General features: G+C 54.0%; 1 protein-coding gene across 1 annotated transcript in view; it reads left to right on the top strand.

Annotated features, from left to right (window-relative positions):
- The first annotated feature begins 2,798 nt into the window (after positions 1-2,798).
- The window catches only part of LOC101425147 (ral guanine nucleotide dissociation stimulator-like), a 68,282-nt gene continuing 58,405 nt past the window's right edge, over positions 2,799-12,675 (top strand). Inside the window, exon 1 of the mRNA XM_071211865.1 lies at positions 2,799-2,867. Within this exon, the coding sequence (XP_071067966.1) occupies positions 2,799-2,867 (69 nt within the window). The remainder of the gene's footprint in view (positions 2,868-12,675) is intronic.

The raw sequence follows: 12,675 nt of genomic DNA, 5'->3' as shown, positions 1-12,675 counted from the left end.
GACAGGAATGGAGGGCAGGGGGCAGCTAAGTGGGACATTTCAGAGGGGGACTTGGTCACTGCTTAGATGAAGGCTGGAAGGGCTTCAGGCAGGAATGGTCCCTGGGGTGTCTGGAGGGGAGGCGGCAGCATGTCCTCTGAGCTGGATGTCACTGTCCTCCTGGCTCCAGCACCTCTGAGGTCGCCCAGCTTTTGGGGGTGCTGCAGGCTTTGTCTGTGATTCCCATGTGGTCTCGGTGGTTCTGGCTGCTTCTTCGCAGCCAGGCTCAGTAGGATGGGCACATGCTCCCAGAAACAGGGTACCACTCACTGTGGCCAGTGATTCATTGAACGTAGGCAGGCAAATGTATTTATAGGAACTATTTCACTCTTATTTATAAGTCATTTTCCAACACAAAAAAATAAGCCCAGGGGTGAGATATTAGAGCTGGCAGGACCCTCAGAATTCCAGGCCAACCTCCTCATTTCAAAGGCGGAGAAATTGTAGCCCAGATAATCTAATTCACCACAATGAGACTTAGGGTAGGGTTAAATTCAAGAAAGCCTAGAGACTGATGGATGGGGCGTTGTCCTAGGGTGTTTGGGAAAGTTTCTAACGAGGTCCCTCATTGGCAAGAGTCGGGGCTGGAGGGAGACAGCAGAGCTCCTTTTCTAAAGGAAGTTTGTGCCCTGACTCCTATGCCAGGCAGACGTAACTGGATGGATTTGCTCATTTTTCTAGGACCACAAGATCTGGTTACATTCTGGGAGAAATCGTATTTCCATATATGCAGAGGGTGGAAAAAAAAAGTACTATCAGATGAAATTATCCATGAAATATTTCAAAAGAAAATTTCACAGAGCTGAAGGACACATTTCCACATTGGACGGGCCCATTCCAATATAATGAGTGGAAATGAACCCAAGTCAGGGTGAAATTTCACAACGCTGGGGACAAAGAAAGACTTAAAAGCTGAGGGGGTTGGGAGGGGAAGAGAGAGAGAGAGAGCGAGAGAGCAAGAAAGAGGAATCCTATCACATATAAAGGAAGCAGATCAAAATGGCTTCATATTTCTCCTAGCAATGTTGATTTTTTTTTAAGGCAGTGGAGGAGTACTTTCAAAATTCTAAAGGGAAATGATTGATTTCCACCCTGGAATTCTGTATCCAGCCACATTATCAATCAACTGGAAAAGGAGAATAAAGACTTTCCCAATGCATCCTTTCTCAGGAAGCTACTGGGGGATATGCTCCCCCCAAATATGGGGGTAAAACAAGAAAGGAAGAAGGCAAGGGCGAGCTAGTTCAGGAGAGAGGTGGCGTGTGCAAGGGCTTGGGATAGAATAAGATGATTTTAGGGAGTAAAGGAAATGCCAGTGGGCCCCTACGCCCTACGGGGTCTCGCTGGAGCTGAGCCGGCCAGGGGCTGCGTCGCAGTGATGTGTGGGGAAGGTTTTTGTGCGCAGGGTGCCCAAAAGGATGGCCGGGCCCGAGACGGGGTGCCGGGAGGTGCCCAGAGTCCCTGGCAAGGGGGAAGAGTGAGTGGGAGTGGTTGAGGCTGGTTCAGGTCCATCTCCTGAGGTGGGCACAGGTCCTGACCCCCAGAGCTCACAACTGTGACACCTGGACGAAGCGGGCGGGGGCCAGAGAAGGCTGTTGGCTGGACAGCCGCCCGTGTCGGCCTCGCCGCCTGCTGCGTGGACGCTCCCTGCACAATTTCCTAGGGGTCCATCGACATCTACAGCCAACCTGCTCCTTCTGACCGTAAAGGGAGCCCAGGGAGAGGGGCGCACGCTGTCCCTAAGGCTGGGTGACGCGCAGCCGGCTCACTGGTGGGGGGACACCAGGCACCTGTCCTCCTGGAAATGCGCTCAAATTTGAGGAGAAACACGTCCTCAGGAAGGAAACAGACACGAGTTTGAATCTGTAAGGACCCCCCGGCCTCAGGGAGGAGGGCGGCCCGCAGAGGCTCCCACCCAGCTCCGTCCCGCCCAGCCCCGTGTCCCCTCAGGTAAGCAGGCCCCAGCGTGAGGTAAATCGAGCGCGTGGCCGCCCCGGGGCGCTGTTGCTGAAGGCTCGGGCGCCCAAACCACGGGGCAAGGGTTTTCCGGGAACAGTGTGGCTTCAAGTGGGGGACGCAGGCCTCCCCAGCCCCGGGGGAGCCCCCCAGCTCCTTGTCCCGCGGCGATGGCCGTGCTCCTCGCGTGCCCTCCAAGGCGGCCCCTGTGGGATCTCTCGCGCAGGGATCTTTTCTGGAACCCGCTAGAAGCTGCCGACCGTCACAGGGGCGGAGGGCGGGGAAGGCGGGGAAGGCGGGGCTGGGCGGGGGCGCGGGCACAGCCCGAGAGCGAAACATCCCTCGTTCCTGAGGAGAGCGGGCATTGCTGGGTGGGCGTGTCGCCCCAGCAGCCTGTGATTGCCTCAAGGTTTTCCTCAGGAAAACGGAAACTCGAGATTGCTGATACCACACGCACGCTCACGTGCAGTTGCGTAACACAGCTTTGAGGTAAAAGAAGCGTTTCTGACCAACGAAGATATTATAAAAGTATTGTACAAGCGGCCCAGTCGCTAAGCCGAAATCGACGGTCGCTAAGCCGAAATCGGCGTTTGTGGAGAAGAGCGGCCGCCCGTGCAGGGGCTTCCGGCGCCGCGGGGGTCTCCGCGCTGGGCCGAGCAGCCGCGGGCGAGAGGGGCTGCCTCAGGGGGACTGTGTGCGAGGCAGGCCGGGGAAGCGCCAGGCCCGGCCCCCGCGGCCCCTCACAGCCCTTCCGGGGCGCGGAGGCCAGAGGGCCCGGGCCGGAGGCAGGGGAGAGGCGCGCCATGGCGCCTGTCGTGGGCGGCGGGCACGCAGGGCCCCACTTCCGGCGACGGCCGGAAGGAGAACCAAGGGTGCCAACGCAGCTCAGGGGTACCGGGGCCTCCCTCCTCGAGGCTCAGTCCCCCAGATTCGGGCCGTCAGGCCGATACTGAACCGTAAAAACAGGGGCCACACACGCCCCCACGCAAGCACGCAGGGAGGCCCTCTCTGGTTTGCGGGGTCCCCCAGGAGCCCGAGGGGGTGTGCTTGCCCCACAGAGCCAGGGCGCGCAGGGGTGGGCCCAGCCCTACCAGGTTGGCAGGGGGTAACCAGGGCAGTTTGGGGTAATCTCCAGCTGTCCCGAGGTACTGAGTCCCTGCCGGGAGGCTGGGTCCCAGGCCGGGTGCCCGAGAGGGGGCAGGCTCTCTCTTCATCCCCAAATAGCGTAGGAATGCTTTCTTCCTGTGTGGTGGGGTGAGAAAGGCTGGGAAGCGCCAGCTTGGTTCTCTAGGCCTGTACCTGAGGACGACTGAGAATGGAACGGGATCTGAAACGGATGTGGAAGCACTTTGCAAACTGTCGAGTGCTGCTCCCACGCCGGTGGCCCCGCTGTGTGCTGGCCAGTACATGTTTTTGTGCCTCTAGGGGACAGTCCATTCTAAAGAGGAATGGACACAAATCTGAATTTGCTCAATATCCTTCAAGTCAACCATAAAGCCTACACTTTTGGGATCATCCAGCAAGTTGGAACCCACACCGTAGCCTGCGGGTGTCAGTACTGCGGGGTGCCCTCAAATTCCTTGGCTGGCTGCCACCCCTCCCAGCAGAATCAGAGCAGCCAAGCAAAGCCTTCGCACTGGGGGGGAGCAGACGGGGCAGAAGAGGGTGGGTACCCTATTGGCGGTGCTACTAAGTGCTGCCTCAGTTTACCGGGACAAGCCTGAACGAGTTGGGATGTAGGAAAGACCTCATGCATGCTGGAGACGCCTAGAGCTGGCCTGGTCATAAGAGGCGTGTCACATTGCCACATTTGAGAGCTGGGACAGATGCAGAGGGACACCAAGGCACAGCAGGTGGGACCTGCCGTAGAGGGAACTCCGGGAGAGACAGTATATTGTGGAAACAATCCACTGAAGGGGTGGGCCATCAGGCAGCCCTCATCACAAGTTAAGGGCTCAGCCCCCCAGGACTCGTCCGCTTCAACACAGCCTCAGGGCCCAGGGCTCCCAGCCCCAGCACTCCAACCTGCCGGCTGGAGGCTGGGAGGCTCCCTCACTCCCTGGGGCTCCGTAATCCACAGGAAAGACCCAAGGACTCAGGAGAGTGCTGGACGTAGGAGTACACGTAGTTCTACTCAGAAGAGGGCCCAAAGAATGGGGTATATGGAAACCTCTTGTATTTTTAATGTAATATTTTTTGTGATCTATGTATCTTAAAAAAAGGCAATTAAATTTTAAAAACTTAAAAAGAAGAAAAAGAAGCCTTTAGAATAAAGGAATCTTGGTCAAGAGGGGAAAAAAATGAAGGCATGCAAAGAAAGGGAGGTAGGGGGGCCCCAAACGCCGAACGCCCGAGTCCTCTCCCCGTGGTGTCGGCACGGTCACTGCCGGGGCACACGGGGGTGTACCAGCATCAGGGCCGCTCAGCCGGGTCCAGCGTTTTTGTGGGGCTTCGTTACCGGGATGCGACTGAACCCTTCTCCAGCCCCTCCCCCACGAGGGCAAAGCGGGTCCCCTAATCACAGCCGTGCCAGCCCCCACCCTGAGTCTAGGGGAATGGGGGGGAGGGGACCCTGAATAACGGGAACAAGGACAGGAACTGAGCCCCACGGTGACCTCGGGCAGCTCTTTTCCGGGAACAGAGGCAGGTCCCGCCCCCGGGGAGTCCCTGGGTTTAAAAGCTCTCAGGGTGATTACACCAAATAGCATCGACTGTGCCCCTCGGATGGATTGTAGGCTTTATTAATATTTCAAATCAGGGGCTTAGATACTTGTGCACTAAAGCTCATGGCAGTATTATTTGCAATAGTGAAAAGGTAGAAACAATCCAAATGTCTATCAACAGATGAACGGATAAACAAAATGCCGTGTAGACATACAATGGGATGCTGTTTAGCCACATGAAGAAATGAATTTCTGATTGTAATAGTCAGCCAAAGGCGTGCTGTTACAAAATATGAAATCTGTTGGCTTTTATAAAGGGTATTTATTTGGGGGTAGATGTGTACACTTATCAGGCCATAAAGCTTAACTTACTTCCTACCCCAAAGTCTGTTGCCACGTGTTGGAGCAAGATGGCTGCCGACATCTGCAAGGGTTCAGGCCTCATGTTCCTCTTTTTTTTTTTTACTTTTTACTTATTCCTCCGCCCCCAGTGTCTGCTCTCTATGTCCATTTACTGTGTGTTCTGCATCCACTTGCATTATCAGGTGACACTGGGAAACTGCATCTCTTTTTTGTTGCATCATTTTGCTGCGTCAGCTCTCTGTGTGTGCAGTGCCACTCCTGGGCAGGCTGTACTTTTTTCACATGGGGCAGCTCTCCTTGTGGGGCGCACTCATTGTGCATGGTGCACCCCTACACGGGGGCACTCCTTGCATGTGGCAGCACTGCGCATGGGCCAGCTCATCACATAGGGCAGGAGGCCCTGGGGATTGAACCCTGTTCCCTGCATATGGTAGGCAGACACTCTATCAGTTGAGCCACGTCTGCTTCCCCCTCATCTTCCTCTTAACGCTCCATGGTCCTAGTTTCTTCCAATATCAGCTGTGGGCTGGGAGAAGTCTCGTCTCTCTCCTGGGGCTCGTTTCTCCCCAGGCTCAGCTGCTTTGCTCGCTCCACAAGGCCAGCTGTAAACCATCAGGCGAGCGGCTGTCTCTCTTCCCAGGGCCTCTGCTGTGTCTAAGGGAGCCTTCTCTCCTTCCTCACCTATCTGCTTCTCTGTGTGCTTATTTCCCAGGGCTCTAGTATTCAAAAATCCCAACTAACTCCTCTGCCCTTTAGTTTTCTCTGTGAACTCCCACCCACCAAGGCGGCAGGAACTCGATGTCCCACTGACCCCAAACACAATCAAGTAAACGTGAAACTTCTGAATCCCACACAATCTAATATGCCCAGAGGAACAGACCAGTTCACAAATATAATCCAATATCTATTTTTGGAATTCATAAGCAATTCCAAACTGCCATACTGATACATGCTACAACACAGACAAACCTTGAAATCATTATGCTAAATGAAATAAACCCGACACAAAAGGAAAAAACAAAAGCTCCTTGGGTGGTTCTGAGGCAGCTTCTGACCTGCAGCCTTCAGCTGAGCCACACCCTAGACTATTGGCTCTTAATCTTTAGGGCACAGCGGGCCCTTTTAAGAACGGGATAATAGATAAGACCCCTTCCCCTCCGTAGTGCATGTGGACACAAAGCCCGACCTGCTATCTACTATATTAAAGAGTTCACAGCCTCCTTGAACTCATCCAGGGTTAAGAAGAGCAAAACTAGACAGAACTCTTCTAGAGGAAAAAGCACCATGAATCAGCTGAGTCAACAAGTCCTTGGAAGAAATAGACAATTTAAAAGGTCTTGGGGGAGCAGAGGTGGCACAGGGGTTGAGCACCTGCTTCCCCCATGAGAGGTCCCAGCTTCAGTTCCCGGCCCCAGCACCTAAAAAAAACAAACAAAAAATGTTGGTGACCTCAACTTTAATTTAAAAATTAAAATTTATATTGAAGTTAATCTTGTTGGAATTCTATCTCATTCTAGGAGAAATGTCTCCACCAGGGACAGGACATACCGGAGGTCGGGTTCCTTGAGCCCCACTTCCTGGGCGACATTCTAAGGGGCAATAAGAATTTCTTTCACCAGAGTAAATTCAACAAGGCTTTTCAGAGGAAAAAAAGTAAAGAAGAAAAAAGAAAAGTAGCCCAGGCTGTGTTTTTCCCATTACACCATAAATGCCCAATTAGGCAGCTCTTTAGTTCTTTAATGACTATGATTAAATTGTTGAGTGATAATAAAGGGTGCAATTTAAAAAGAAAATTAGAGTTCCGGGACCCGGCACTGTGCTGAAGGGGAGCGGAGGAAAAGAACTTTGTATTCTGGTCGGGGAAAAGGGACCCAGACAGGCAGTGGCTGGAAACAGGCCATCGGGGAGGGAGGGACAGAGCTGTCCCCGCGGCGGGGCGCCCTGGTCGGCTCCCGGCTGCTCTTCAAGGTCAGGAAGGTGGTCGGCTGGAGAGGAAGTCGCTTGAGCGAGTCCTTAGTTTCCTATCCCAGCGGTAAGAGGGCGAGCGGATCCCCAAAGGTCTTTCCAGCTCTAAATTCCATGACCGGCCAGGAATAACTGAAGCAAAGGCCCCGAGCTGGAGCACATTCATTTGGGGGTCCTTTTAGGGGATTGCAGGGAAAAGGCTAAGACTCCTAGAACACCGGGCTTGAGAGACTGACCTTGGTGCTGTGGGCTGTGAGAGCCATGGCGGGATCTAGAGGAGGGAGGTGGTAACACGATGAATCCTAGCCGCTGGAGACGGTGAGTGTAGCAGTTTGGTATAAATGAATTCCAAAAGTGGATATTGGATCATGTTTGTAAACTGGTCTGTTCCTCTGGGCATATTCCCTTGTATTAAATTCAGAGGTTTCTCTTACTTAATGAAACGATGATTAAGGCTTTGATTGCACCACTTCAGTAGGACTCAGAGAAAACACATGGCAGAGGAGAGACTAGGACTATTTTTTGGTGCTGGAGACCCAGGAATTAGACACACAGGAGAAGAACACAGAGGACTAGAGACGGCTCCATAGACATGGCAGAGGCCCTGGGAAGAGAGAGCCTGATAGTCTAGAGCTGACCTTGTGGAGAGAGCAGAGCAGCTGAACCTGGAGAGAATTGAGCCCCGGGAGAGAGACAAGCCTTATGCCAGCCTACAGCTGAGATGGGAAGAAGCTGGGAGCACTGAGCCTTAAGAGGAAGGAGGAAGCCTGAACTCTTAGCGGACGTCGGCAGCCGTCTTGCTCCAGCTCGTGGCAACAGACTTTGGTGAGGGAAGTCACTTATGCTTTATGGTCTGGTAATCATAAGCTTCTACCCCAAATAAATACCCTTTATAAAAACCAACCAATTTCTGTGTTTTGCATCAGCAGCCCTTTGACCAACTGATACAGTGAGGAAGGGAGAGGAATCTGGGTGTGAGTGGCGTGCCATGTCTTCTGACCATCCCTCTCCCCAGATTCACCACCCCTGCTCGGTGCCACGGGTTCCCCGAGCACTGCGTCGAGGGACCCCCTTGCCAGAGGCAGGCACCAGCAGCGGATCAGAGGAGGGGAAGGGAAGGAGATGGGGGCATTACCAGTCCTTGGGTGCTTCATCATCCCTTGTCAGTGCTCTTTATCTTGGGTTACCAGAAAAATACGGGATGCCCAGGTAAATATGAATTTCCGATAAACAACCAATTTTTAAAAAGTGTCAATGTATGTCGAGGCTTTAAGTATAGCCCTAAGCTTAAATATTTATACTCAAGACGTATTCGCCGTTCATGGGAATTTCAAACTACCTGGGTGTTCTGTATTTTTATTTGCTGAGTCTGGTAAACCTGGCTCATCTTTTAATCCTGCCCATGTGCTGTGACAGCCCTGCATTAAACGTTTTCAGCAGAACGCTTTAGCGGGGTTTTGTTTCCTGCAGGTCCCAACCCCTCAAGCTTCCCGCCTTCCCCCTGAGGTTCTCAGTTGCAGCAGCCTCTCCCTGAGGCAGCCCCTGAGCCCCAGGGCCCTGGCCGGCAGCCTGCACCCCTTCTCCTGCACCGCACCCTGCAATGCACACTGCAGGCAGGGCCGCTTATCTGCACCAAGGGCACCCCCACTGCAGACACGGGGCCCCCGGCGGGCTGCGGCTGAGGGCGGCAGCAGTCGTGACAGGGACGCTGGGTGGCCCTGGGGCACCTGGCCCGAGCAGCGCAGGGGTGCTGGGCATCAGGCTCTGCCCCTTCCTGGCAGGTGGCCCTGGCCCTGCCCAGCCCCAGTTCTGTTGCAACCAACCTGAAGGGTATCGGGAATGAAAGGCAAGAGAGAAAGGATCAGGGGATCTGCAAGTCAATGCCCACAGACAAGTGTATTTCTACTCCGCTACCTTTTATAGAGCAAGCGTGCGTGCTAAGAAGCACGCACAGATTTATTGTTGTTATCTTATGGTTAGAAACAGGGATGGGCAGCTTATCTTTTATTTTTTTTTAAAGATTTATTTATTTCTCTCCCCTTCCCCCCCACCCCCGTTGTCAGTTTTCTGTGTCCATTTGCTGAGTGTTCTTGTCCGCTTCTGTTGTTATCAGTGGTATGGGAATCTGTGTTTCTTTTTGTTGCATCATCTTTCTGTGTCAGCTCTGTGTGTGTGCAGCACCATTCCTGAGCAGGCTGCGCTTTCTTTCGCACTGGGTGGCTCTCCTTACAGGGCGCACTCCTTGTGCGTGGGGCTTCCCTGCACGGGGACACCCCTGTGTGGCACAGCACTCCTTGCGCACATCAGCACTGAGCATGGGCCTGCTCCACACGGGTCAGGGAGGCCCGGGGTTTGAACCACAGACCTCCCATGTGGTAGGTCTAACCTACCACTGGTCTAACCTAACCACTGGGCCAAGTCCGCTTCCCCTGTTTATCTTTTAACTATTCAAAAGTGACTTTTTTGTTTCTACTAAACTGGCCTGTTGACCAAGGTAGTCTCAACAAAGGACATTCTTTTCTTGTTCTGCCTCCTAGGTTACATCACGTCTTATTTTCTTCAGCCAACAAGGCATTACTTCCTTCAAGCTCCATCCAGAACTTGGGGACCACTTGCTCCCCAGGGTGCAGGGTGGGGGATGGAGGGCATCACGTTTGTAAGCTCTTTCGGCCTGTGGAAGGCACTCCCCAATGAGGAACTTGTCAGTGGAGTTATTTGTCCGTCTGCGTCCCCTGCGAGCCTGGGAGCCCCTGGGGGTGAGGCCGGGCTGTCCCCATTTCCAGGCACTGTGGCTGCTTGGTGAGCTTGTGAGCAAGAGCTCTGGATCCCGGCCCTTGGAGGCCCCAGGCAGGACCCAAAGTTCAAGGGCGTAAGGGACAGAGGGCGCGGGAGCATTTGTTTTTCTTTGCATGCATCCACTACCGTCCTTCCCTGTCTACCCTACCTTCCAGCTCCTTTTTGGGGTGTGGTCCAGCTTTGCTGGTGCTTAAGTAGGGGCTCTATCTATTGCAGGGTCCAGCTGGAGGTGGGGCAGCAGTGGGCTTTTCTGGAGCTGCTCGACCTCTGGCCAGTCGCCCCAAGGCCCACCTGTAGCCCTAACACCTGCCGTTTCTGGAGGGTGGTGGTTTCTCCTCCAGAGCCACCACCTGGCCCATCCCAGCCCCATCTGGAGCCTCCTGGCTACTCACCACTTTTGGGGTACACTGGGCCAGCAGCCCAGGGATTTTGAGGAGGATTGTGGAAGGGTGTTTGGGAAGCCCGGAAGGGCAGCTCAGGAACCCTACCCGCAGGTGGCAGAGGGGCCTCTGAGGACCCCGGGCCTGCAGCTGGGGCCAGCTGACCCCCGGTCTGCCATCGGGCTGGGTGTCGGCCCCGTCCCAGCCTTCCTGGCACAGGCCTCTTCCGGGCTTTGCAAAATAAACACAATCAGCAGAGCCTGCGCACCTGGCGGACTCAGGCCCGCTCTGGTCCCCGTGTCCCCACCTCGTGCTGACAAGCACGGGGAGCCCGGGCAGGCTGGGCGGAGGCCCTCAGCTGGGAATTCCAGCTGCCAGCAGCAGGGGCACCTCTGCGGAGACCTTGCAGCTCCCAGGGCTGGTCCCCCGGCCGTGAGGACCCATCCCCGGAGGCCAGGTGCTAGGTGGACGGAGGTGGCCAGCTGGGACCAGGGAGCCCGAGGAGCACTGGCGGAGGCGGCGCAGCGTCACCCCAAGGGGCTGAGCATCGTCGAGAAGAAGCATTTAAATGACTGCCCCAGGTGAAGTCTCTCGAAGGCACTCGGGGAGCTTTGCTCTTCTTTCTCTTCCATGGATGGAGGCTTGTTAGGAAGATTCGGTCGACATCGTGCAAACCTTGGCTGCTCCCCCTGCAGGTCTGAGCTGGGATGTAGGTAAGTGCGGGCCCCTGGAGCCGCCTGAGACAGTGTTTCAATGAAGTCATGACCTACCAAATCCTGCAGGCACCGGAGGAAAGCAAGGATTTTTCCCCCAGCTCATCTGCATCATTTTATTTATGTATTTTATCAGAGCAGTTGCAGGTTTATAGAAAAATCAGGCAGAAAATACAGAATTCCCATATACCACCCCCCTTATAATTTTCCCTGTTAACACTTTGCATTGGTGTGGTGTCTTTGTATAATCGATGAAATATTATTACAATTATTGTCCTAACTATAGTCCACAGTTGTTTCTTTCATCCTGGTAACATATACACAACCTAAAAATTTCCCATTTTAACCATTTTCAAATATATAATTCAGTGGTATTAAATAATACTCATGATATTGTGCCACCATCACCACCATCCATTATTAAAACTTTCCATCACTTCAGATAGAAATTCTGTGCCAAATGAGCACTAATTACCCATCCCCACCCCAATCACTGCCCCTGACTCTATGACTTTGCATATTTTAATTATTTTGTGTAAGTGAGGTCATATGATATATGTCCTTTTGTGTCCAGCTTATTTCACTCAACAATATGTCTTTAAGGTTCATCCAAGCTGTTTCTCGTGCCAGAACGTCATTCCTTTTTAGAGCTGTGTAATATTTCATTGTATGGATAGACCCATTTTGACTGTCCATTCACCTGCTGATGGACGTTTGGGTGAAACCATGGATGTTGTGAGGACACTTTTGGGGTTGACATTCAGGGCAACATACTTTAACATTTGTTACAAAGCAGACATGGGCCGTGGCATACAGATTTTCTGAGGTTCCCTGTTTGGTAGTTTTCAGCAACAAGCCATCTCACTGTGGCCACACGTCAGAGGCAGGGGCCGTGGGCTTGCGGCAAGGTTTCCGTGGGCCACGGCTCTGGGGATGAGGGTCTCCGGGTGGCTACGGCTGTGCTAGAGAGCTGGAGGGGGATCCACTGGCCTTGGCGGAAACAGCTGCCTGCCACCCCCAGGCCCTCCCTGGAGGCACCCATTTGGGCGTGCGGCAGCCCCTCCGAGAGACCCAGGATGCAGCCGCCTGAGCCGTGGTTTAGGCAGGGGTCCTGGGGGTCCTTGTGCGTGTCTCGGCCTCCCCGGAGTCATGAGCTCTCCCAGCCAGCAGTGCTCCTCCTCCCAGCCGCCCTGCTCTCTCGCTTCGGGGGTGCCACCCCTTCTTTGCCCTGCTCTGCCCTGGGGTGCTGACAGCTGTGGACCATCCTGGTGCCCAGACTTTCTGGCGTCCAGTTGGGTTGGGCCAACGGGAGGAGAGGGCAGGAGAGAGGGCTAGGTATTTATCCCCTCCCTTCACACACGCACACTCACACTCACACACTCTCCCTCCTTGCCCCAGCTCAGCTCCCGACAAGTGACGCAGGCTCCACGTTCCCGCAGGCACCGCTGCCCTGGGGCCTGGGACTGCTCGTGCTCCCCCAGGGGTCGCTCCTGGAATGCCTCAACTTCCCCTTTGCCTCCCTTAGCGCAGCCCATGCCTCTGACCATGGTCCTGCCACTGATTCTTCTACTTTTTAAATGATATCCTTTTTAAATTCAGTTATGATGAAATGCTTAATTTTTTTTTTTAAGATTTATTTTATTTCTCCCCCCCCCATTCCCCCCGTTGTCTGTTCTCCATGTCCATTCACTGTGTGTTCTTCTGTGTCTGCTTGTATTCTCATTAGGAGGCTCCGGGAACCACTCCTGGGGCCTTCTGGAGTGGGAGAGAGGCGATTACTCTCTTGTGCCACCTCCACTC

Source organism: Dasypus novemcinctus, chromosome 25 (genome assembly GCF_030445035.2).
Source record: "Dasypus novemcinctus isolate mDasNov1 chromosome 25, mDasNov1.1.hap2, whole genome shotgun sequence".
Taxonomy (NCBI): Eukaryota; Metazoa; Chordata; class Mammalia; order Cingulata; family Dasypodidae; genus Dasypus; species Dasypus novemcinctus.
The sequence above is the reverse complement of the archived record's forward strand: the minus strand, read 5'-3'. Positions and strand labels throughout refer to the sequence as shown.